This window comes from Bos mutus, chromosome 9, assembly GCF_027580195.1.
Source record: "Bos mutus isolate GX-2022 chromosome 9, NWIPB_WYAK_1.1, whole genome shotgun sequence".
In the NCBI taxonomy this organism is placed as follows: domain Eukaryota; kingdom Metazoa; phylum Chordata; class Mammalia; order Artiodactyla; family Bovidae; genus Bos; species Bos mutus.
This window is the reverse complement of record NC_091625.1, coordinates 102101044-102127814: the sequence shown is the minus strand read 5'-3', so window position 1 is coordinate 102127814 and position 26771 is coordinate 102101044. Positions and strand designations below refer to the sequence as shown.

At 53.1% G+C, this 26771-nt stretch overlaps 1 protein-coding gene across 21 annotated transcripts in view; it reads right to left on the bottom strand.

Annotated features, from left to right (window-relative positions):
* AFDN (afadin, adherens junction formation factor) overlaps window positions 1–26771 on the bottom strand; it is a 112884-nt gene that overhangs the window by 9956 nt on the left and 76157 nt on the right. For 12 of the 21 annotated variants that reach the window (XM_070377051.1, XM_070377057.1, XM_070377037.1 and 9 more), the window contains 12 exons: window positions 26102–26245; window positions 24542–24740; window positions 22207–22310; window positions 19090–19176; window positions 9236–9301; window positions 9015–9088; window positions 8528–8646; window positions 6962–7156; window positions 6279–6370; window positions 5814–5999; window positions 3649–4557; window positions 1720–1755 (listed from right to left, as the gene is read on the bottom strand). In XM_070377051.1, the coding sequence (XP_070233152.1) occupies window positions 1720–1755; window positions 3649–4557; window positions 5814–5999; window positions 6279–6370; window positions 6962–7156; window positions 8528–8646; window positions 9015–9088; window positions 9236–9301; window positions 19090–19176; window positions 22207–22310; window positions 24542–24740; window positions 26102–26245 (2211 nt within the window). The remainder of the gene's footprint in view (window positions 1–1719; window positions 1756–3648; window positions 4558–5813; window positions 6000–6278; window positions 6371–6961; window positions 7157–8527; window positions 8647–9014; window positions 9089–9235; window positions 9302–19089; window positions 19177–22206; window positions 22311–24541; window positions 24741–26101; window positions 26246–26771) is intronic. The other 9 variants (XM_070377056.1, XM_070377046.1, XM_070377048.1 and 6 more) reach the window with 1 other exon arrangement.

Below are 26771 nucleotides of genomic sequence, written 5' to 3'. Positions count from 1 at the left end.
GAGGGGCGGTCCCTCACTGGGTGACGCAGCGCTCGCCCTCAGCCTGCAGGGCTCCCTTCCCCTTCTCTTCAGCAGAAGGAAGATACTCGGACCCAGGGCTCCAAGGCAAGCCTCCAGCTGCCGAGACACTGGCCGGGGAGAGAGCCCGAGGTGGAGCTCCCCGCACACCATGCAGACTCCTGCAGCTGGAGGCAGCGCACCAGGGCAGAGTCGGGGAGGGGAAGTCAGCTCAGAACAGGTGCAAAGCGGTCAGGTGGGCGCGTGCGCAAAGGAGTCCAGGGTGGGAGACACAGGATGGAGTGCAGGCGGGGTGCGTGGGCCGTGGGCCTAGAGGCAGCAGGCGTGGATGGAGGGAGCAATGGACACGGACAGCCCGCTTCTCTTGTCACCATAGCAACCAGCACGGGGCGGGTCCTACACCAGCAGCCACGCCTCTGCCCCTGGGGACACGGCAAGAACTCAGCGATAACATTAACACCTTCAGGGTAATCAGGCTAAGAAACCTGATGCCCACAGTCAATATTAACACTAGAAATAATTATCTTTAAAGAAACAAAGAAAAACCCTGAACTAGTCCTTTGAAACAAATATCTCAGTGCACCCCATCCTAACAAATTGTGACTCAGCTGTCACACACCCCACAGACATGGGACTCTCTTGGGGCCCCAGGCCAGCCCAGCCCTCACGCGTGTGATAAGGACATGGTAAGTGGAGAAACAACAGGAGGTGACTGGTGCTCCCCCCTTCCTCCATCCACGGACACCTTAACACACACAGAGGCAGAGAGAAGCACGCTTCCTATCTCTGTCTCACATGGAAGAAAAAGTCAAGCTTAGAAGACACGCCTTTCAGTCACCAAGGAGATGAGGGGGTTCCCCTTTGCAGTGACACTGCCACCGGGATATTTAAATTCAAAAAGCAAAACAGAACGAAAAAAGGAGGGCTGCTGTTTGGGGAAAGGCCATTAAAGTCAAGCCTGGATTCAGAGTCTTCTCAAAGGATGGTTAGATCTGGCCTTGCATCATTTAAAAGTTGACCAGCAATAAAGGCTATTTAAGAGTCAGTATCGCCACCGTGGTAAGAACATAAGTGACGGAAATCCAGTCCTCAAGCACCGTGGACGCTATTACAACCCACTCAGTCTCCCCAGCGTGGACGTGAGACACACCACGGTTACTGCACAATGTGACTGTGTTTTTTGTAAGGAGTGTTTTTCAGCAACGAACTGGCATGGCTGGTAAGTTAAACTCATGTGATATTAAAGAAAACAGAGTAATGTTTACTAGAAATTCCTCTTTCTCTACCAAGAGACAGTTACATCCTAATTGGCAAACAATGTTGGAACCAGTGGAACTAAGCGTCTGATGATAGTTAAAATGGACTTCTAATGTAACAAGAGTGAGTCACTCCTCACTGCAGTTTGCTCTGTGTTTCTGAGTACACAGGAATATACAGTATGAACTTTAGGACTAAAGCTGAGTAAAGGTCAAAACCAAAAACAAACAGTAAGTAACACTTAAAATTAACAGAGAAGAGCAAAGGATAACTACATCTAAACACATTGAAAGGCATGCTTCCAGAGTCAGGGAGCTACATACAGGTCCTGATCTAGGACACCCCTAGGACCAGATCTACTGAAAACATAAAACCACCACCACTAAAGGAAAAGAGGAAATCAGACAGGAAAAAGGTACCCAAGGGAAAGAAACAGGAACATACCAAATCTAGAACAGAGATTGCTGGCATAGCAGTCTGCTGCAGGTAACAGAGAAGGAAAAAAAAGAAAGATGAAGTGTGAAAAACAGGCTCCGTTAGGACCTGGATCCGCCATCAGCACGCCTGCGGTTCTCATGCTTCATCCGTGCTTGAGGACAGCCCAGGAGAGAAGTCAAGACTAGACTGACTTCTAGTGCCCAGAAACAGAAAAGTGCCCACATGGTGTTAAATACTTGAGCTTCATTAGCAAGACACACAGAAACTGAAAAAGTAAACTTTCCCTTAGCACTCTCACTTGGAGACTAAGATCTTAATCTCAACATAATTAATGATAAACAGATATTCTTAACTAAATTATCATAAAGAACTTTCTAAATAGCATGATTCATACTAAAAGGCTTTGAAATATTCAGCGTTTTAATCACTTGGAAAAACTGATAGACCCTCAATAAAAATTTAGTTTTCAGAGAAAAGAATGAGTGTAGAAATATCACAATGTGGTTTCTAACTTTTCACTAAGCAATAAATTTAATCACGCCCACTTGTTTACCACGAGCCTCAGCTTTAGGCTCAGAGTAAGCCTTCTCCCTCGTGTGGGCAGCGCCCAGGGCCACGGCCACAGCAGCCATGCCGGCCCGCCTGCAGTGCGTCCCCTGGGACTGGGTGCTGCAGGCGTGGCAGCTGTGACGGGCACACAGCTCACCACCCACGGACAGGGCCAGGGCGCTGGGCAGAAGGTGGGGACAGCTCAAAGGAGTCTTATGCTCCAAGCAATTACTCATCAAACAGCTGCTCTGTCAAAGGAAACAGTCTTTCTTGAGGAGATGTACTCCTGATGACTTACCTAATAACAGTGTAATAGTTAACATTTAGATCTTTGTTTATGAAACAAGTTTCTCAAGAGAGATTCCAGCTGAGTTTTGGACTAAGTCATATGCATGTCTGTCTGCTAACATGTATCTAACTAGAAACGTACGCGGTGACGTCCCAGGCCTTAAGGGCCCACATTGCCCACTCAGGGCACTCTCTGCCAAGGGTCTAGGGCTGAATTTCATCCTAAGCTGGAAAGATTTGAGGGTCTGACAGCACAGCCACTGGTTCCGGTCTCCAGTACAGACGGCATCAGAGGGGGAATTAGAAACAAAATCCAAAGACAAAAAGGACATGCCCTTTGCTGTCTTTTCTCGCAATACTGCATTATACTAAAAAAAAAAAAAAAAAATCACTAAAATTCGTTAACATAAAAGGCTCACTAGCACTTGCTGCAAATTAACACCAATAAGTGCTTCTCTGTCAACAGCTCTCCTGAGAGGGCAACACAGGATGTTAGATTTGGCATTTTAACAGTCTATACTGCCCTAAACTAGTATGGATTTTACTTTCTTCTCTCATGTGATACCAAGGCAACAGAAGTTACTTTCATAAAATGGAAAACTCTGAGTCCTGCGTTCTCAGTCCCTTTACACTACCACTGAAACAATGCTCGCTGGTTTTGTGACACCCCTCATCAGTGTGACAACCGCAGAGTCTGTTCCTGGGGGTGACAACACACTTGACTCTGCGGTTGTGCTCAGCCCCACCCCGGCCCTCCGGGACCCCAGGGAGCCCGCATGGTGGAGACCAGGGGCCGCCCGTTTGCACCGCGGGCACGCGGCCTGGTGCTGCTGTCAGAGGCTTTCCTGCTCCAGGAGTGGAGCCGGGCAGTTAAGAGTCTGGCCCACCCAGCCAGAGAGACCCTGACTCTCCGGCCATTTCAGCCACCACCCCCCATCACGGTGACCACTGGCTATTAAGTAACTGGTCTCCACCAACGCTGGCGAGAGAGCTGAAGCAATGGTTCAGTGCCCCGCGCACCGCAGGAGCAGCTCGCCCTGGTCCCCGGAGACACAGCTCCAGCAAGGCGCCCGCCCACCCGCCCGCCCGGCCCGTTACCCGCGCTCTGCGCTCGGCCTCCAGGCGCTGCATGAGCAGCACGGTGTCCACGTCATCGTCCTCCTCCTCCTCGTCGTCCTCGTCCTTCTGCTTGGACTCCTGCAGCCGCTTCTGAAACTGCCACTCCAGCAGCAGCTTGCGCAGCCGGTCGCTCTCCTCGGCCGAGCGCTCGGCCTTGCCCTGCAGCTCCTGGATCTCGCGGCTCAGCAGGTCCACGATGTGCAGCTGCTGCTGCTTCTCCAACTTCTCGCGCGCATCGCGCTTCCAGGGGTCGGGGGACAGGCTGTCTCCGGAGGCCAGCTCCTCCCTGCTGACCGTGATGTACTGCAGGTCCCTGCGCTCGATGGTACGCGGCTGCTGCTGCGGCTGCAGCTCGCGGATCACCGTGTCGGGCGCGCGGGCGGGCGCGGGGGGCGGCGCGGGCGCGCGCAGCTGGCCCAGCCGGCGCTCCTGCTCCCGGCGCCGGCGCTCACGCTCCTCGTCCAGGCGCGCTTTTTCCTTCTCGTACCAGCGCTGCTGCTCCTCTCGTTTCTTGCGCTCGGCGGCTGCCTGCGCCTGGCCGGCGGCGGTGGCGGCGGGAGGCGGGGGCGAGTCCGCGTCCGCGTCAGCCTCCCCGGCGTAGGACCCGGGGGGCGGCGGTGGCGGCAGGGCCGGGTCGGTCCGCATGGGCGGGGAGGCGGCCGGGGTCTTCCAGCGCCCGGGGCCGCTCTTGGTGAGCGTGGAGGCGGGGGTGCCCGCCTTGGAGGGGGGCCCCAGGTGCTCCTGGCTGGACGCGCCGGAACCCAGTGATGAGCCCTGGGTGGGCCAGGCGTCGCCGCCGTCCGACCTGCGATCCGCGGCTGCCTCCGCCCGCTGCCGCTCGGGGTGGTAGGCGTCCTCGCGGAGCTCCTCCTGGGAGCGGGTCACACGCTGGAGTGAGAGAGGGGCGCGCACGCCTCAGCCCCGGGCAGCCAGAGACTCCCCGAGGTTCCTCCCAGGAGAAGCGGGCGTCTGAGAAACCGCAGCGAGGCCCGCGCAGGGGCCATCCCGCCACTCCCACGCCAGCACAAGCGGCGGCTGCCTCCGCCCCACAACCCCCGGGGCAGACGGGGTGCAGCAGGAGCCCGCGCCTGAACTGAGCGACTGGACTGGCACCGTGAGTCCGAGGCGGCAGACACCCCTCCCTGCCTTCCAGGCCTGGCCGGACCCAGCTCAACTGGAGTCTCCCGACCGCTGCGATCCCAGGACAAGCGGGGCGACTGCCTCCGCCCCACACCCCCCAGCACCTGAAGTGAGAAAGTGGACTGCAGACACCCCTGCCCCTTCCAGGCCCAGCAGGACCGTCTCCCCACCGCTGAGATCCCAGGAGGACAGTCCCTCCGAATTAGTGGGGCACGTGATTGTCACCAGCCTAGGCTGTGTCTACTTTTATGCGAACATTTAACTTCTTTCCCCCATCTCTCAGGGTGGACGGTCACCTTTCACACACGGAAACACCCCCGACAGCCCCACCCTGCTCAACTTCCACCTGACGGGGCCACAGCCACCTCCCTGCGGCAGAAACCGGGAGCGGGGGTGGGGGTGTGTGTGGGGACAGGTGTGGTGGCAGGGCTGGGTGCATCCGCACGGGCGGGGAGGCGGCTGGGGCCCACTCCCAGTAAGCATGGATGGTTATCCAAGTTACCTGCTAACTTCATAAAATCCCAGGCCCTGGGGTTGGCCCCAAAAGCCCTTCTCTGTGGTAACCCTGCCTGTCCGCCAGAAGCTGCCACGTGCCCCGTACATAGCGCGAGGCCCGGCCCTGATCAGCGGCACCGGTGCCCAGTGCCCTGCCTGCTCCTCCGGCCGCCGGCTTCCTGCCCGCAGCTTCAGCCCCACCGGCAGGACCGGGATCTTCTCTGCTTCCCCAGGCGCGGAACAGCCATGTGCATGAACGCCGTCCCGGCTCTCAGGCTGCCTCCCACAGCCTAGGAACCTTGCCTCGCAGACCGCAGACGTTCATTAAGCGACAATGAGCGCATGTTAAAGCCAGTGCACATCAGGACAGGTCCCCTCCCTGGTGACCACAGAGCCCAGGACAGAGAGGCGGCAGCAGGCCTAGCGCTGCTCTACAGAGAACGCTGGTCGTGCCCGTCTGCCCGCGCGGGCCTCCTGGGGGCTGGGGATGCCCTGGGCCCACCTCTCACCTGGACGGCAGCGCTGGAGTGGTTTCCGTCTGCCAGCACGTGGGGCTTCTCCTCGAAACCCAGCCACTGGCTCTGCGGGGGCGCCACGCGGTCCTGGGACTTGGAGGCCGGGAAGGTGAAGTACTCCCTGGTGGACGTCTGCGTGGGGATGGGGTAGGCTTCGGGGCGGGGCGGAGGCGTCTGCTCCTGCGGACGGGCAGGGAGCAGCGTTTAGCAGTGCGTACCACTGACTGACTTAACTTCAGGGGATCTGTGTTAAAATATAATCTGTGTATTTTAAAAAATGTTAAAAATGTAAAGTGTTCAGTCCTATACCGAGAATAAAAAAAAACGTTTTCTTTGTGCTGAGTTACTAACTTAAAGCTAATTGACCCATTATATTAAAACCCTCACAACCACTGGGACGTTCTCCCAGAGGACGCAGGCACTAGGGGAAGCCCGTGTCTGCCTGCTCATCGCCCAGACCTCAGCGCAGAGGTTCCCCGTGGAGACAGATGTGATCTTGGCTGCTGTTCCGGAGGCATACGCACTCTTCCCGCCAGGACTGGGAGGCTGATCTGTTGGTGGGAGACAGGAAAGAAAGTTCAGTGTTAAATAAGCCACCCTGACGTCACGGCCGGGAGCCATTCACGGGCAGCGCCCGTGTCAGCAGTGTCACTGCAGTGAGGAGCGGAGCACAGACCTAAAGCCCGAGGCCCGCGGAGGTGGGGGCTCTTCAGTAACTGGACCGGAGCCCCGAGTTTCCTGTGTGGACCAGGGCCGGGCAGACACCTCCAACCGTCTGACAAAGGGCCAGACGGGACGTCACGTCAGGCTTTGTGAACCTGGTACCTAGACCACAGCCTCCTACGCCTGCCGCTTCCTGCCGACAGCCCTTCACAGCAGAGAGACTGTCCGTGTCCGCGGGGGGCCGGCCACCCTCTGCCGCATCAGTGCACCTGCCCAGGCACCCCCCCGAATCAAGGTCCCCAAAACCAGCTTTTAGCGCCTGTTAGAAATTTAGTTGTAACGTCTCTCAGGAGAAACACACCCCAGTTGGCTAATCTACGCAGGCGAGAACATTCTTTATTGACTGAGTGGCCCCCCACCCCAGTGGTGAGCAGATGTGTGTGGGGCAGGCCTTGGGAAGGGCCACAGGGCTCCCTCACTTGCGACGTTGGGGCTGGAGCGGTGGTCTGCCCTGTGCTTCATCAGCCGGTCATCGCCCGGCAGCTTCTTGGGCTCGCTGTACTCGGCCCAGGGCGTCTGCGGGCTCTCCGGGGACCCGTTCTGAGCCGAGTTGTTGTACAGCTCAAAGCCTTCGCTTTTTGGTCGGGGTTTACCTGACCCACGGCGCTCTGAAACTGAAGTCAAAACACATTCAAGACGTGGTCATTTGTTATTGATTGTATCTTAGTTTAGTTTTAAAGGCAACATGATTTACCAACATCTAAAATTCCACAGTAAGTTGGTTTCTCATCAGCAGAAATGAGGTATTTTTACAGGAGAGCAGAGTCTATCTAACGACTCTCCAGAAGGGGCTTCAGAGAAAGCGACACGGGGGGAGCAGAGCGCTCTCGGAGCTCGCCTGCTTCGGTGAGGAGACCGCCGTCACCGGGACATCCTCGCTGAAGTGCAAACACCCCTCCCGCACTTGTAAAACCCGCATCAGTTCTTCGCTCACTCAGGGTGTCCTCCTCCTGAGCCGCTCTCATCTGCTGTGGTCACGCACTCCTTACACTTTACTCTGCCATCCTGCTACCTGACAGCCCTGACGTCTGGCTCCAACGCGTTCTCTCAGTGATTCCTAATTCATCATCAAGCTTGCTTCTTTTAAATGACTATAAACTTGGGAATCAAAACACCAATACGTTAAGTATTATGCTATGAAAAAAGCAAAAAAAAAAAAAAAAAAGGTGCCGTATATGAAGGCCGTGCCTCTTGCCCATCTCCATGCGCAGCAGCCCAGGCTCTCGAGCAACCCGGATGAGGTCAGTGTGAGGCCAGGCCCCGGGCTTGCCCAGGGTACCAACCTGCTCACCTATGGTGAGCCAAGGAAATGCAAAGTAGACAGCAATTTCTAAGATAATGGGAGTCAGAACGGTTTTCCCCTGGTTTCTGAACTAATTCTTTAAAAAGCCTGACATTTATATTGACTTTTTTCTGAGGTTTCTGATGTACCTACAAAACCATGATTCTTATCAGCAAATTATTATTCAAAAACTGACCTCTTACAGTGGCCTCGCCCTGTAACAATCATGTCCTGTCTCAGAGCATGTGAGCCGGACCTAACTGTTTATAAACAGTCCTTCAGGAGAGAACTCTGCTTGTTCTCTGGAGACTCACATCCTGTGTCTGCCTGTCAGAGCTGAAAAATCATTCCTCCACTCACTATAGACCGAGTTCCCTGAGTGCTGGCATGGGGGACACTGGGGTCCCCCACAGTCACCAGGCCTGTGCAGGAGAGGTGAGGGGCTCTTGGGGAACCAAATAAATTCACACCATGTCTGAAGGCTGGCTGGCCACACCTAGCCTGGGCCCTGGGAACCCATGAGCTTGCGATCCCGGGCTCTGTGCTCGAGGGCGCTCATCCTCACGCCCTTCTCTACAATCAGGACAATGAACACAACAGGGCCTGCTTCGAAGGGTCTGCGTATTGGAAGAGGTCACGCTGGCTGCCCGGCCCGTGGCAGGCAGGCGCGGCCCGGGAAGAGACGGCCCCTCTGCCCCCTTACTTCTCTGCATCATAGGGGAAGGCTGGTTGAGCAGGGTGGCGAGGCCGTGGTAAATGGCTCCTTGCTTTGCTACTTCAAGCGTCACGACGGAGCTTGTCCTTGTCATCAGTTCTGCTGCCCTGGGAAGAGAGGTCAAGGGTGAGAGTGTGGGCAGGTCCCCTGTCCCCAGGGCAGGCCAGGGTCAGAGCAGGCTGCACCCCGTGGCCCCCGGCTAGTCTGAGCTGGGGTCTCAGGCGTCCTGCCCCTGAGGACAACTCTGCACACAGCTCCTCTCGCTGTCTTGAGAACAGCGAGGCGACCTGCAGAGATGGCAGCACGCACTGGAGGCAAGGACGCCTTTCAGAGTAAAGCAGACACTCTGCTAAGTCCTTTCCTCTGAAGGAGGAGGGCACAGTTTTCAGCGTGGTTTTTTGTCTTCTAATTCCAAAATTTAATGCGAACTACCCCCAGAAGTGCACACTATCATCTTTAAATAAATAAACAGTACCTTTCTTGAGAGAGTCCCACCAGACTCCGTCCGTCCACGCTGAGCAGCTGGTCACCCGCGGCGAGCCGCCCGTCCTGAGCACCCCAAGGCGTGGGCAGGTGAGGAGGGGGCGACAGCGGGGGAGAAGGGAAGGAGGAGGCCAGCGGTGAGCACACTCAGACTTGGGCTTTGGACAAACACACAGCACACTGGGGGTTCCACCGTAACGAACGTATACCCACCACGTCCGCAGCGCCTCCTTTCACAACGGACTTGACGTAAATCCCAAGTTTGTCTTGACCAGCGCCCTAAACAAAGACAAGGAAAAACCCCACGCTGAAAACACAGTGAGAAACGCAACACACAGGAGAAAGAATAAAGTCTGTGTATAGGTGACTGGAGTACAACTCTCAGCTCGTGTTTTTCCATGAAAATTAGAAATGCAGAAACTGTGTTAACAGAATGAACACCTAGGCAAACAAAAGGAAACTCACAGGAAATGTACCTGCTTTGTTTTCAGATAAAGAAAAACTACTCCTGAAATCTCATGGACAGAGGACCCCGGTAGGACAGTCCGTGGGGTCGCAGAGTCGGACACGACTGAGCTACTTCGCTTTCACTTCTCTTTCACTCCTGAAAACTCAGTCAGTTACCAGTCAGCCGACGGACCACAACAGACCCGCCACCCTGAAGGCAGGGACGCGCTTTCTCCCAGTGGGTGAGCTGCGCCGAGACACGTGCAATCATCACTTCAGCACACGAGCAGCTCACCCAGGGGTCCGTGTCCAGTGTTCACCCGCCTCCCTCACACCCTTACTCTCTCACTGCTGTTGTTGCTCAGTCACCCTGTCGTGTCCAGCTCTCTGTGACCCCATGGACGGTAGCCCGCCAGGCTCCTCTGTCCATGGGATTCCCCAGGCAAGAATACTGGAGTGGGCTGCCATGCCCTCCTCCAGGGGATCTTCCTGACCCAGGGATCAAACCTGGGTCTCCTGCACAGCAGGCAGATTCTTGACCACTGAGCCACTGGGAGGCCCTATTCTTTCTGCACACACAGTTTAAAATTTAAAACAAGAAAAATCTTTCTGTTGTAAACAATGAGAGGGACTTCAACAGAGACAACTATGGAGAAAATACTCCGTGTTGCCTCCATTTAAGGGTCGTGTGCAGTCATGCTAAGGAAGTCCTGAACCTACAAGCCCCCGTCCAGAGGAAGCGTGCATAGGTATGAAATGTCATTGGATGTTTCTGTCGATTTCCTACAGCTGAGTGTATTTCTTGGTTTGTGAACCTATGGTGCCACAAAAGCAACAATATAAGGTATCACAGAAAGTTATAAGACAGTTTGATAAACGACTTATTGGACACGTTTTCCTACAACGCCCTGGAACTCCATAGTCTCCACCTGAACACACTCCCTTTCCTCTCTGGTCAACAGAATGGGTCCAGGACCGACTGGCGGCTCCTGGTCAGGGAGGACTGAGCAGAGACCCTGCTGTGAGGCTGACAGCACCCCCCGCCCCCCGAGAGCCAGGTTCGCAACTCCATCCCAGACCCACGTGCCTACATACCTGCGAACGGACTCCATAAACGCCCCACGCAGCCCCCGGGTCCCGCCTGGCTTTCCCGACTCCTCCCCTCAAGACCTGTCTCTGTCAGTCTGTACGTCTGCCCGGACCTCGTCACTCGTCTCCTGTCTGGTCCAGACACACGAGTGCCCCCCAGAGGACGCAGCGGTCCTTCCACACGACACAGTGCCCCCACCTGTGCTCCGGGCTGGGCCCCTCTGCCACACGCGCAGTTACTGGGGTACCTGGGAAAACTTGCACTTTGGGGGTACAGTTGAGGTTTCACACGCACACACACACACGTTTAGACACGTGTTTGTATAATCACTCAATGGGTTTCCCAGGTGGTGCAGTGGTAAAGAATCTATCTGCCGATGCAGAAGACCCGAGTGTGATCCCTGGGTCAGGAAGATCCCCTGGAGGAGGGACTGGCAACCCGCTCCAGTGTTCCTGCCTGAAGAGTCTCATGGACAGAGGAGCCTGGAGGGGTTCTGCGGGGCCACAGTCTATGGGGCCAGGAAGAGTTGGACACAACTGAGCGCACGATGAATCAATCACTCAATAAAGGTAACTTTCTAAAGTTTAGCCCGTCTCTTAGCCCAAGAGTCAACAAACACAGCTTCCAACCACCTTCAATGACACCAGCATGGTCTTCCCTGAACCTGGGCTGGGCTCAGGGTCAGATGGCTGAGGAGAACCACCTCCAGGGCAGCCCCTCGGGCCCACCTCCCACACAACCTGATCATACAGCTTCTTCCACACTGTTCTGTGCTTCTGTGTAATCCATGATTCGTTACCTAATTCAGCTCATCCCACAACAGTCACAGAACTCCTGCATCGCCCCACCTCCTTAGACATGCAAACAGACAGCACCCCGCCTCCGACGCAGCTCAGGCTCAGGCGGTTTTCTCTGTGCCCGTCAGACACTGTTTCTGATGGGTCCCCGAAAATCCCTCTTTTCCTGCCACTATGCCCTTATAACTAAACCAGATTTTTTTTTAAGGCTTTTAATGCATAATTACTTTTTTCTTCTGTTCTCCATCTGACTCATAGAAAAGCAACATTTCTAAACTTCAGATTCCCAGTTTTCAGTGTGAATGAACAGACTACATTTCCATAAGCACTAGTCTTGGGGAGTGCAATACTGTCCTTGTAATTTAAGTAATAAAAATTGCACTTAAATGAGATAATCAATTACCACCATCTATGACTTAAGAAATCCCTAGCAGTAATACCAGCAACATAGTATTTTTAGTAAGGCTGCTGTAAAAGAAATATCAAATACACACTTTCAATATGTATGGATATTTTAATATGAATGAATATTTTAAAAGAATCACATCAAGACTTCCTCCCCCATTTCTGGTATACTTTATAAAAGTATTATTAACAAAGGAAATTTTTCATTTATTTAGGTCAGCTGTAATAAGAAAACTTTAATCTAAGATCACAAAATGGAATGACACAGCAGACAGCAGGAATCCAGTCCTGTCCACTAACAAACTGAGGCCTGGCGAGCGTACGTTTGCTAAACGTCCATCCGTGAGGCGTCCGCGCGTCGCAGCGCCCAGCTCCCAAGGCCGCACTCCACGCCCATGTCCCGCTCCCACCGCTCCACTCAGACCAGCCATCACACGCCACTCTAGAACAACACACACGCTTCCACTCTGCGGACTCGGCATGGACCGCGGCCAGCAGTGACACAGCCTGAACCCTATCGTGTCTTTAAGTAGATAATTTACCACACGTCACATGCAATATACAATTTAATAAATCTAAGTTTAAATATGCCAACAACAGATCCTGTAATATAGATATCTGACAGCCTTATGAAAAATCTGACTGAAGTCACATCTGTAAACAAGCATTAGTTTACATTGTAAATTTCAGAACAATCCTGGCGAGACCCGGACGCTCTCCTAAGACTGATCCGCTGGCTCCTCTATCCAAGCTGCCTTAAGAAATTCTTCCTGCAGGCAGCCCCCTACCCTGAGAGGTGGCCAGCTGCCTGTAAGCAAGCAGAAGCCTCCTGCATGGGGCACCCATGTGAAGTGCAGGCCCACCACACCACCACGTGCCCCCTTCCACCCCTCAGCCACGTTCCTGCCACACACAATGACCTTCTGATGCAACAGGTCAGCCCAAATCCTTTGATCATCTGCCTCCTGGGCTCACCTGCCCACCCACTCACCCCACCTGCCCAGGTACGACGCCGCCCCGGCTCACTCATGTTCCCACGGCACCTCCCTTGTTCCTGAAGTCGGTACAGAGGGCCCTACCCCGCTCCTTCCAGGGGAGCTCCCAAACCCCTGTCGTCAGGCCAGGACAACGTGGTCGATCTAGACGCTACCTGAATGAACACACCAGTTGATAATCCACTATCGGTGAGCTGACGACACAACACTGACGACACCGCAAGCTCCTGGTGCAGAAGTGAGAACCCTGAGCATTTCTGACCGTGACACCCTGTGCCGTCCTCGAGGGACAGCACCCAAGCGATGAGAAACACTGCTTTCTTACATGATGGGAATTTATCTAAACTCTAAGTGATGGTCATTCCTTTTAATTCCAAATAAGTTCAGTTTATATGTCATTGTGACAAAAGATTTACATCTGAGGAAAAAAAGGACCTCAATTCAAAAGACCACCAGCATCTAAAAGGTCTATTTAAGGTTGGCCATAAAAATTGACTTTAATAAAAAGTCACTGAGAAAGCACCGTGAAATATGATTGCTTAAAAAGACTCCTGGGGGTAGGGTAATATTCTAAGAGGTGTCCAACCTCTGGTTGACATCTGAGCCTTCCACATGTGGGCTCAGCCTCACACTGTTTACCTGGTGCACACTCTCTGTGTGACTCACGTCTGCCAGCGTGTCACCAGGCCCGCACACCTGCTTGATTCTGCAGAGTGACTGTCCCTGGGGGGCACCCTCCTCTCTGGCCAGGCTCTGCCTGTCTCTGCCGGTTTGAGTCTTACACGTATTTCACGTGTAGCTCACAGTTATAAAGTGACCATAAAAATGTGTAAATGCAACTAGCGTACAGATAAGTCATGGGTTTTTCTGCAAGTTACTATGAACTTTTTAGCCAACCCAAATACATATATTAAATCGACAGTACACATATTAAACCCTTTCAACCCCAAAGGCCACAACCTTTGACCCAGTGCCTGGCTAAGGTGACCCAGCGCCTCAGTCTGGCCAGGGCAGGCTGGACTAGACCGACCCCGGGACTCAGGGGACAGAGTTGGTGAGCTCTGCCTGGCCCCTGCCCACCGCCGTCTGAACTGGGAGCAGGTCAGCTCTTGGAAGAAACCAAGACACAGGCGCTCCTCAACACTACGGAGCTCTCTTGCCACCAGCCCCATTTCATCTGAATAAAAACACTGCCGACTGCAATAAAAAAATTCAACAAAACAAAATTACTTTCAGAAATATTAAACCACTCATGTCCTATTTCTATATAATAATGTACACACTAGTCCAGTAAGACTGAACTTAAAAAGTATCAAACAAATTCCACTAAGTTCCTCTTCTATTTACATATACACATGATTAAAATTCATTTGCTGGTAACCCTACTTTTTAAATTAACACATAAAAATAGGGCCCAGAAATTACACCTTCTTGCTGCTAAATCAAGGCATCCCACCTGTCATTAAGAGAACATAAAGATGAACTACCTAAGCACCGACCAACAGCCAGCAGAGGACCATGAGATCCTGATGCTGGCGAAGCTGTGTCAGCGCTGGTGTTGGCAGCCAGGAAGGCCAGAGCGCGGGTGCTGGGGCGGGTGCGTCCCAACTGAAACTGGAGTCCAGAGCAAAGTCCTCCCAACTCCAAAGACTGAGTAGAAAGAGTCTACAGTGTCTCACCAGCAACATATAGTGACGACACGGAAATCACAACTGCATCGGAGACACACTGCTGATTTCAGTTTCCCTTATTTTTTTAATGCAGTTAATAGAAAATTTTGATTTACCTACATGGCCTGAGTTACAGGACGATGTTGCCCCCAAACTAAGCTTTTCATAGTAAACCTATGTCATCAGTAACCACAGATACTAACAATAAATCTGTAATTATGCAGATAATTGTGTAAAAACAAAATCTTCCCATAACACAACATATATGCTAACATTATACACCTTGATTTCCAACCATGAGAAGAGTTAACTACAGTATAACAACTAAATGCATAGTGTAAAAAATTTCAGTAACTACTTGCCTAAAGATATCTAAGCTGGGATTTGAAAAAATATTACTGTATTTTTGGTCTATTTGTATTCTTATCTATGGGTCTACTTGTTATTTATGAAATCAAAATGAAAAGAAACATTGTTCACAATTACCCACTCTCCATGTGACAAATCAAATTCCTTTTTAAAACTACCTTCTGAAAAGTGGTGATATATTCCACATGTATCAGGAATGGCAAATTCCACTGGATACCATTTTGTAATTTAATTCCACTTAAATACTAAAAGTACATTTTTAAAAACCAAAATCAAGTCTTCCCTCCCAGAGGCGCTACTGAGGGTAACACGGCAGCGCAGCCCTGTAGCCGCTGTCCAGCCTCCAGGCCGTGGGACGTGGTTTCGGACAGAGCGCCCAGGGGCCACACGCACCAGCCAGGGCACAGGAGGAGGCCAGGGGCCAGACCTCGGACCCGAGCAGGCAGCCACGGTGAAGCACGAGGGGCACGCCTGTGTAAGCCCAGGATTTCATCCTAAAACGCATCTGGGAGCTGCTTTCCTTTCCCTTAGGAGGGAGAGGAGGAGGCCCGAGGAGGAGTCTGCGAGGAGGGGGAGGGGGAGGGGGAGGGCGGCACCTCACCTGAGTTTACCCGAGGCAGGTACGCAGGGACGGCGGGGCTGGCAGGGGCGCCCGGACACCGGCAGAGCCACACGCACCTCCCAGCACAGACGACACGCGCACCTCTCGGGCAGCTGCCCTGCGCTCCAAGGGAACAGCCGCGAGTCTGCAGGCGGCCGCCACTCTACCTTCTCAGGCACCTTGGGAAAGACTGAAGCGCAGGTGCGCTCACCTCCCGCTCAGAGGCTCCGTCAGAGGAAGCCCACGCTCCCAACATTCCAGCTGCAATTTCCGACCGAGCGTGGGAGTGTGATGTGACTAACAGCATAAAAACATCATTACAACACAATCCAAAATGGAAAAAAAGGCAGCAGCAGAAGGAAGACAGAGCTGCCAGCCAAAGAGCATGAATCCAGCCTATTGTTCCCAGGCGTGGAAACAGGCAGGATGACCTAAGAGCCAGGCGTGTTTAAAACTCATCAGGCCAGGCCGTCAAGACAATGCTCCGCCGCCTCCTCCTCGGGGTCTGGAGCCGCTGCTTCTAGTCAGACAAGAGTTCTGATTCATGAACAACTGAGGTTCAGACTAGAGGTTCAACGACACCGCCGCGCTCGCGCTCTCTGCTAGGAGTGACCTTACTTCTGAGACAATCGGTGTCAAAACCCAGGCCCAGGACACTCCCCACCCTGGCCACCTGAACAGCCCCGAGAGGTGAGCGCCCCTTTGCCTGGAAGGTCAGGGCTGTGCAGTTTCCTGTTTATGTTCAGTACAGAGGACACAGCGTGTTATCTATCTTCCCATTCTCCATGAGATAAAGGAAGCAAACCACACAGCCTCTGATGCCGGGGCCCCAGATGGGCTGCAGGGGGCCGTGGGGTCCTGAAGGGTGCAGGCAGAAGAGGGTGCAAGAAGGGGTCTCCAGAGCGAAGGTGCAGCCTCCCGAGGGTCTCAGAGCGTCTGGGGCTCCGAGACAGAGGTGATGCCGGTGGCCCGCAGGCCTCTGCACACAGACGCCCAGGCAGGTGTGCTGGTGTGGGGAGCCTTGACCCCAGGCAGGGCTGAGGGCGCCAGGTGGGGCTGGGCTTTCTGGACCATCCCTAGGCGGCCCCCCACCACGGCCCTGCACCCGGACGCCCCACACCATCTTTTTCTACGGGAACCACCAAGGGAAAGGAGGTTCTGCTTCAGGAACTAGCATTCCTGTTCCAGTGACACTGTTTCAGTACTGCAACTGAGTCAGTGTGCCAGACAACCTGAGAAACGTGCACTGAAGCCACGACTGCAGAGAGCGAAGAACATTGTCCTTCACACATTTCACTGTGAGGACAGAAACAAACTGTCCAGACCTGCAGCACAGCCGTGTGGGGACGCCACACGACCCCCTGCGCTTCCGGGGAAGGAGCCGAGCGCCTCCCGGGTCCTGACGTGGTCGCTCCCGTCGGCTCGCGGCGAGGACGCACACGAAGGCCCGGGAGCCTCGCGCACTGAGCGTGGCTCACACGCGCCGGTCCAGCAGTGAGGAGGCGACACGTCCGTGAACACTGCTTTCACCGTCTCCTTTCTAAGGCACAGCACCTCTTTTAAGCTAACTAAAGATTTTAAAACTTAACACTACATACAGTTAGACCACAGCCAAGACTCAGTTAGCTGTTCATTTCTACGTAAAACAGTAAAGCCTCCTAATAAGTGCCCTCCGAACTGTCATTTTCGTGCCTTCAGAACAGACCCGCGCAGTGAGCACCGCCGGACGGCCCACGTCCTGCCTTGTGGCCACTCTCGTGTCTGTGCTCAGCAGTCCTACAGTCGTGACCACTGTTTCCAACAGTGTCCACCACCACAGTCCATCCTTTTCTTGCATAGAGTATGGAGCAGCCTCTTATTTCCAGAGCCCTGAGAAGCCGCGGCATGGAGCTGCAGAGCAGCAGCACCCCAGGGTGTGAGCACGAGCTCCCAGAGCCGGGGCGTCACCGACAGGCTGCAGCAGCTCACGGGGAGGACAGCGGCCACCGGGGCCCCGAGGAGACTCACCACAGGCTCTGCTCTCCCGACAACGGAGAACCACATCTCTCTCGGGCACATGGACTCTCAGGCGGAACACCACTGCCCGGTCCCCGCAGTGGCGACGGCCAACACACAGCTGGTCTCTGAAGACTGGCCACCGAGGGCATTGAGCAACTCCAACCAGCGCCCAGGCAACCTCAGGCTCTTACGTAACCAGGCAGCTCAGATTCTCGCTTACTTTGTACTTTATTAAACTTTAAAAAGAGTTAGAAAAATAAAAAGGAGGAAACAGTTTCTATTTTAAAAATCCAAACTAAACAGGAAGCGCCATGCCGGCCCTCAGCTGAACGAGAGGCAGCACCCTGACCCCCCCAGCCCCCCGGCAGGCTTCCACCGTGGATGGCGCGGATGAGCCACGGCATCTGGATTCCATAAAGCGGCCGCAGCCGGGAGGGGCGCCGGCAGGCTGACATCAGAGCCCTCCAGGCGCATGGCCCTGAAGCCACAGGCTGACTGGGAAGGCAGAGGACAGAGCCAAATACTGACACAAAGGCCCAGACAGCTCACAGGGAAAAACAAGGCCCCCAGACTCCAGTCAGGGCTACGGGGTGAATCCAACACAGGCCGATGGGACCGTGTGACCTCGGGGACCAGCTCTAAGGCCCCCAGCCTTCTCCCGGGGCTTGAGCTGTGGCCACGCCCAGGGCTCCATGGCTGCCCAGCGGGGGGTGCAGGGTGGGCCTGAGCCCCCGTGGAGGATGTGGCCATCGGCACAGACCCACGCAGGGCACCAGTAGGGCGCCGCTTCGCAACATGTGTAAGCACACAACCTGTTTTCCCTGCAAGTCCCAGAGAAACCACAACTGAGCTGGAGAAAAGCAGATTCGGTCAAGCAGTCAAGCCCACAGATGAACAGACTCTAACATATGCCTTCATGCCTGAGAACGGCATGCTACCCAGTTACCAGGGCACAGTCTTTGAGTTACTTCCTTTACAGCACCTGTAAGCCAACACAAGTCTGTATCTCTGCCTCCTGCCCTCTGGGTTCCACACGCTCATATCCAACACAAGCAAACAGGAAAACACCCCCAGGCCAGCTGCCTGCTCCCGCCCGCCCCACCCACTCCGGCATCCCGAGCACCACGCTCAGGACCTGTATGGAAGGGGTCGGCTCGAGTCCCAGCCGATGGACTGGGCCAGGTGGCCCTGGATGGGGCCCGGGACTGCCTGGGCGGGCCGCCGTGCCCTGGAGCACGCCTGCTGCCACGCTCCGGCCCCGGCTCCAGGCCTGGCATGTTAGTCCTCCCACACGCCCTGCCCTGAGATCGCGGCTCCCACCCGTCCCCTTGCTGTTTCAAACCCTCGTCTCTCTGCGGGGCAAGCTCCTACCCGCAAACCGAGTGTCTTTAAAAGGGAAGAAGCCCCCTCTCCCCCTCTGCTCCCCCCGACACGACTGGGGCACTGCTCCCTCGCTGTAGCTCCCAGCACACCACTCGTCTGGACGGGTGCCCAGCGGCCCCCTGCAGCCCAAGCCTGCTGGGGGACAGGGGCCCAGCGGCCCCTCCACGCACGGGCTCTGGAGCCAGTACCCCGAGAACGCCATGCACACAGCACTTCATTCCCACGCCTGGCCCCTAGACATCAAACTGGACACGCTGCTGACTCAGGCTTAAAGGACAGAGGACGGCAGCCCACGCCCCAACCCCATCCTACCTTTGCAGCAACAATGCTAAGGCCCATTCCGTTCTGCTTTTTGAGGGTCACAGTGATGATTTCAGGTTCTTTACGCAGAGGCTGTGCCTAGGGATGAAGAGAGAAGTTTACGGAGGGCTGAAACCAAAGAGGAAACAGAAGTAGTAAAAGTCAAGCCTTGACGGGGTAACCTAGTAAAGTAAATACCATATTCTTTCTTGACTCCAGAGCCATCAAGAGAATCACCACAAACGCTAAATATTTACATGCTGTTTAAACACCTTAATTTACAAAACAGAACAACCCTGGCATCACCACCATGTAAGAAAAACTTGGTCTTAAAGACAACATTACAATTTTACTTTATTATCTTTTAAAACAAAATTACTGGACATTTTTTAAGGAAACTTAAACTTACTCTATACTACACAGGGGAGGACAGTTATAATATAACAAAGATGCTCTCGCATCTATCTTGTGAAAAGTGAAGTCGCTCTGCTGCCGCTGCTGCTAAGTCGCTTCAGTCGTGTCGGACTCTGTGTGACCCAATGGACGGCAGCCCACCAGGCTCCCCCCGTCCCTGGGATTCTCTAGGCAAGAACACTGGAGTGGGTTGCCATTTCCTTCTCCAATGCATTAAAGTGAAAAGTGAAAGTGAAGTTGCTCCGACTCTTCGTGACCCCATGGACTGCAGCCTACCAGGCTCTGCTGTCCATGGGATTTTCCAAGCAAGAGTACTGGAGTGGGGTGCTATTGCCTTCTCCGGTGAGGTCGCTCAGTCGTGTCTAATTCTTTGCAACCACATGGACTGTACCCTGCCAGGCTCCTCTGTCCATGGATTTTCCAGGCAAGAGTACTGGAGTGGGTTGCCATTTCCTTCTGTGGGGATCTTCCCAAACCTGGGATCGAACCCGGGTTTCCCACACTGCAGGCAGACTCTTTACCGTCTGAGCCACCACAAACCTATCTTGTGAAAATTCAACAGCAAAAATACACTGCCTCAGCCTTCAGGCAGCGGGCCCAAAGCTCAGCGTGCCTGTGTGAGCCTGTGGTGGGGGGTCAACCGGAAGGGATGAAGTATGTGTCCAATAAGGCCAGTTCCCAACAGATCCACAATGAGAAAGGGAAGCCATCCACAGAAGTCACACGTTCTACATACATCCTGCCTCACGTGAACAAGTTAACAAAAGAAGAATATCACCAGGCCCACACACTGGGAATTTAGTTAATCATATACGTAAGTATGAAGGCACACTGCCAAAAAGTAGTGATTATACACACAGCTTGTTTATTTGGAACCAAAGTCTGTATGAGAATATTTTAAGGGAAATAAATAAGATCAGGTGACAAAGCTTCTACAAAGCATCAGGACCTAAAATCGACTGAGGGATCCATAAATAAACTAGAAAGATAGAAAAAAAAAATCAGTGATTCCATCCAAGGTGCTTGCTTTTCTATAAAATCTGGAAACTAGAAATTGCTGCTATTAGCTCAACAACAGCTAATAAAGGGCATGCGTGGCACAGTCACTGTGCTGACAGTCAAGTGTGATCTACTTGGTGTAACAGCAATCACCAGCTAAGCCAAGTGTGGAGATGCTCGAGCGCAAAACAAAACTGCTCAGTTTTTCTACTGAGCAAAAACAACTACTTTGGATTTAATAAACAAAACACACGTCCACCGTTGCCTTACGTTTAAGTATTGCCTCCTCACATGACCTGTCTTCTTAGAAACTAGGTGAGAACCAGGTGTGGTTCTGAGTGATCGATGGATAATTCAGGAGGTCACCACAGGACGCTTCTAAAGCTCCAGAAGACTCGTGGTCGTTCTTCACAGCCAAGAGCCCCCAACCTTGGCCCGGGGGGCCGAACGGCCACCACGCCCCCCGCACGGAACACACTGGCCCCCTCCACCACTACCTGCCAGACAGGCAGCCACACCTGCCGGGCTCCTCCGAAGCCTCGCGTGGCCTAGGAGTCAGTTACACTTACAGTGAATGAAATGGAACAAGGACGTTCCCAAAGGAAAGACTTGACTCGTCTGTGTTCTCTGGACTGACGTGCAGTGTACGTAGGAAAAGACAACTCTGGTCTGGCATCCCTTTCTAAGACACGGTGAAGCTCCTTTTCTAGGTTAAAACTCTCTGCAGGAAGCAAGGCAGGGTTTCCCCTAAAATCTATGAGCCAGTAAACACTAATGGGACTGGCCAGTCTTTCACTAAGATACAAAATATTAGTAAATGATTTGGTACATAGCTAAGATAGGGTAGGGGCGTCTTTGGTGGCTCAGATGGTAAAGAATCAGCCTGCTGAGCAGGGGACGTGGGCTCAATCCATGGGCTGGGAAGACGTCCTGGAGAACAGAATGGCTATCCACTCCAGTATTCTTGCCGGGAAAGTTCTGTGGACAGGAGCCTGGCTGGCTGGAGTCCATGGGGTCACAGAGAGTCAGACACGACTGAGCAACTAACGTTTTCACTAAAACAAGTCAGAATTGACTAGAAAATAGGAAACACTTTTATCACAGAAAAATTTTTCTAATAAAACCCATTAAGATTACCATGCTAAGTCACTTCAGTCGTGTCCGATTCTGTGCGACCCCATAGACGGCAGCCCACCAAGCTCCCCCATCCCTGGGATTCCCAGGCAAGAACACTGGAGTGGGTTGCCACTTCCTTCTCCAATGCATGAGAGTGAAAAGTGAAAGTGAAGTCGCTCAGTCGTGTCCAACTCTTAGCGACCCCATGAACTGCAGCTTACCAGGCTCCTCCATCCATGGGATTTTCCAGGCAAGAGTACTGGAGTGGGGTGCCATTGCCTTCTCCGTAAGATTACCATAGTAATGTATTTTAAAAATATGTGTGAGGTTTAACTGTGGGTATCAACAGGCATCATTGTTCCCATCTGGCCTCTCTGTGTGGGCTCTGGGATCTGAACTCCCTGACCAGGACTGAACCTGTGCCCCACTTTGGGAGCTCAGAGTCTCAGCTACTGGGTGACCAGGGAAGTCCCCAAACAAGCGTATTCTTAAAAGCAACATTTGTTTATAGATGACACTTCACAGACACAGCCAAGTATTTTCAAATCAAAAGGAATCAAGTTTCCTTTTCTGGTCCGCCTGCCACCTCACAATACTTGCCAGTTCTGTGTTCTCCCGCAAAAGGTGACTCTCGTAATCTGCACCTTCAAAATATATCGTCCAGGTGCCTGGGGAGCGTGGGTGAGGAATTAACCTGCAAAACCCTGGGGAGAAAAACAGGCAGGCTGTGAGCATGAAAAGCCGCCGCGTCTGAGCCCTGAGCTTCAACAAGGGGCAGCGTAAGGCGTCGGCCGCACGGCGCTTCCCTAGTGAGCTGCTGCGTGCTCTCAGTCTGTAACCTCACTCTCTCTGAGAAGTGAATTAGCAGACATCTAACATCACCTGTTCATGTGAACACAGAACCTGTACACAAATATTTGTATCAGCTTTATTCACGATTAAAATCTATTTGTTTCGGTCCAATGTAATTTCAACACCAAGCAGAAAAGCGAAACTGGTTTCCCTCTCTTCTTCACCCCAGCTTTCTCCCTCACGTCTATGAGAAATTACAGAATTGCACCGAGATGCTTCCTTGCAGATCTATCTCCTCTGCTCGACTAGGAGCTCCTCAGCCAGGCTGAGAACCCCTGACAGACAGAAGGGAAGGTCAGAGGGACCAGAAGGCAGTTTTGGTAGAAGCCTGCCAGCAGGCTCGCCCCCAAAATCAGTGATTTACTCCAGGGGAACAGTGATCCCGGGGAAGGGGGCCTCCTCATTCCTCTCTGTCCTCATTTCCTTAGAGGTCACATTTACATTTTTTCCAAAAATATGAGAACATTTTAAAGAACACCTTTAATGTTTTCAACAGGGACTACTGACATGTTTACAAGACTGAGCCTGCATCATCCCTTATTTGTCAGATCTTACAGGGTCTTTCAGAGATTTTGTGACAAAGTTGTATCACGCACAAACACAATTCTTTTCTCTCAAGCGGTCTTATTAGCACCAGCTGGCAATTAGGAAGAGCACACTGCATGCTGGGCACCCCAGGCGCCGGGGGTCCTGGCTGTCCCACGGGGGTCCTCGCTGCACTCCTGCCCCCAGCAAGGATCACCTGGCTAGCATCTCAGGACAGTTATGAGGCTGTCTATGGTAGATGAGAAAAAGATGTCACAAACACACTCCATTATAATAACGACATAAATGAATTTTATCTAGTTTTAGCCTTTCATTTTTTTAAGTCACTGTCTCAATCCAGTTTTGCTGAAATACCAGCTACACTTTGTTTCTCTTCCCGCTCTTTTAGGGAATCATAATCATCATGGTTCTGAAATGTCGATGACTTAAGACTTGCTGAACGCAGGGGTGGTGATTAACATTTTTTAGCAATAAAGTATTTTTAAAATACTTATTTTATTTTATTTTTGGCTGCACTGGGTCTTTGGTGCTGCACAGGCTTTCTCTACTTGCAACAAGCAGGGGCTACTCTCCGCTGCAGTGTGCAAGCTTCCCACTGCAGCACCTTCTCCTGCTGCAGAGCACAGATTCTAGACTTGAGGGCTTGAAGTGGTGGCAACCTGCTGGCTTGCTTGCCCCGTCGCACGTGGCGTATTCCCAGACCAGGAACCGAGCCAGGGACCGTCCCTTGCATTGCAAGCCATACTCTGAATCACTGGACCACCAGGGAAGCCCAGCAATAAAGTAATTTGTCTATTGTTTTTCAGACACACTGCTTTTGCACACTCAGCAGACTGCATCTTGGTGTAAACTTTAATTCCGCATGCACTGGGAAACCAAAAACTTGATGTGACTTGATTTTCTGCAACACTCACTGCCGTGGTCTGAACTAAAGCCGCAGTATCTCTCAAGTGTGTCCTCCTCCACACGCACGACATGAAGGCAGACAGAGCCAGGGAAACGAGCTGAGCTGTGTCAAGTGCGCCCACCATCACCACACGCACGTGCCCACCCTGCACTGCAGCACCACTGGGGCTCCACTCGGGCCTCAAGACAACCGTGGGGGGGGCACGCGGCATGGCTGCGACCCGGGTGGAAGGTCAGAGTGACGGGGGGCTCAGGGCTCGTCCGGCCCCGCTGCTGAACGCTCTGCTCGGGTGGCACTGACACACAGGACGGATGGAGCCCCAGGCGCACACGGAACCAGAGAGAGGACAGCGCCAGGGCCGGTGAGCAGAGGTGCCCGGGGTGCCGTGCACACCTGCTCTGACCTGATCGTGACGCCGGGTGAGCAGAGGCGCCCCGGGCGGCCGCGCCACGCCTGGCTCTGACCCCACATCACCACCGACCACATCCCTCCATTCCCCGGGCCCCGACCTTCCCAGAAGTGCACCGGGTGTGCGCACATGGGGTGGCCTGACACACATCAACACACAACGAGCACCAGGCCTGCCGGTATGTGGGGGGCGCGGACGCCCAGGCTGGGAAGGCGACCCACCTCTCTGGCAGAGAGGGTCCAGGAACTCCTGCAGGCCGCTGGGGACGTTCCTGACGACGTCACAGGAGTAGCCATCCTCAGGCAGGAGGAAAGGCAGCTGCAGGTCAGGGTCCTCCTCCAGCCGCACCTCCCGCCCGTCGCTGCGTGCCAGCTCGTCCGCTGTGTTCTCGGCCACGGCCACCACGTTCGCGATCAGGTCCTGCTCAGAAAACAGACGCGGGCTTGGGAGACGCTCGGCGCAGCTGACCAGTGATGACCAGACGCGCTTGGTCACGTGGGGTGTGGCCACACACACACACACACACACACACATGCAGGGTGCCTCACAGAGGGAAAGCCAGTTCATCCACAGCTCAGACCGGCCTGGGGAGCAACCGAGCACTAGCACGGCACACACTCTGTTTGTGCTAAAGATACTATTACTTTGTGAATAAACATCTGTAGTTCTAAATAGAAACTGTTTGATCACAAGAAAATAAGTCTTTTTCCTTTTCAAAAATAATTTTTTCCTTGCACATTTTTAAACGTCAAGTTGCTAATAACCTTATTTTTTTACTTAATGACAGGAAAAAGTTTACACAATGTTAAATATTAAAAAAATACGTATTCCCAAGTTATGTAGAGGTTGTTGCCTTATGATGGGTTTACAGGTGATTTCTGCTTAAGAACTTCCAGTTACTAGATAATGTACATACAGGACAGTTCACAGGGTGAACACCCCCTCTTCACCCCAGGTAGGTGACAGAACCACACCCCATAGAAGCTGCCATCCCTGCCCTGTCCTCTGTCTCAAAGTCATGGCCCCCAGGCTTCTCCCTGGGTCCTCCCGTGTCCCTAAGCCCAGAGTGTGGACCGCGGCTCTACCCTCCCACAGGGCTGTGGTCACAGCCCCCTCCCAACATGCAGCCGCGTCAGGACCCCTTTCAGGATTGTAACCCAGTCTGTCTGGGGACAGTTAGTGGGTTCCAGGTTTTGGCCCCCGCCTTCTGTTGGCATACACTCAGCACTGGAGGTGAAGCCATCCGTGGGATTGGGTCCCCTGCACACTGGACTCTCAGGACACCTGTGCCCAGCTGCTGTTACCGCGGGGCTGTGCTCGGGCAGTGTTTCATGAAGAGCCGGCTGCATCACGCACTGTTCTCTGTGCTCTCTGTTCCTCTGGAGAGATCTCTGGATAACAGACTCTGCTCTGCGTGAGGATCTGACTTCCCCAGGCAGGCGCCTCAGCACCTCTGGGAGGCAGCCCTCGAGGGGGGCCCTGCCCTGCTGCTGGCTGCCGACGTGAGGGGCCCTGGGGTCTCGGGTCACAGTGCTGAGCCCCGAACTCAGGGTGAGGGCAACTTCCTCACTCCCTGCCCTGGCTTTCCAAGAACCTCGTTCCCTGCATTAAATCCCCGTCTACTTAAAACGCTTACGTGGTCTCTATGTCTCGCATGGCGCCCTAACTCCTACAGACGTCAACAGCAAAAGTGACCTTGTAAGATGACTACGTAAACTTTCTCATTCTTTTCTCCTTTTCCCTGCACAGACGCGATGCGTGGTGACCGGCGCCCCACCTACCGCAGGGACAAAAGGCTCATCGGGTGCACAGTGGTAATTCTGCAGTAAGGCTTGCAGCTGCAGTGAATTTAACTTGAAGCAGGTGCTGTTTATATTTGGAATGTCATCAGGTGCGTATTTATCCATCGTAAGCAAAGTGGTTGCCTATGAACAAGCAACAGGAAAACCATGATTTAAAAGTATTTCATAAATATTCCCCTTTATATAATATTTGTGAAACTGAAGTAACTTGCTAATTTGACTTTCAAATGCAGGGTGTTTTTAAGAAAATACATTTCCATTCACATTACTTATATGCGTCAAGTTGGACTCAAAGCACCATCTAGTTAAAGGTGTTAGATAACCTCGTGTGTGCTCCACAGATTCAGTTGTATCTGACTGTGACTCAATGGACTGTAGCCCGCCAGGCTCCTCAGTCCATGGAATTCCCCAGGCAAGAATACTGGAGGGGGTTGCCATTTCCTTCTCCAGGGGATCTTCTTTTATTAAAATTGTATGTATAAGAAGAACCAATAATTTATGTGCAAAAACCACTTAAAAAGCCTTAGAAACTTTAAACACTTATATAACCAGATTACCATTACTAAGGTCTGAATAAAACAACATTGTAATGACCTTTCTAATAACTAGCTGATTCAATCAAAGTAAAAGAGCAGAAATCTCTATACTG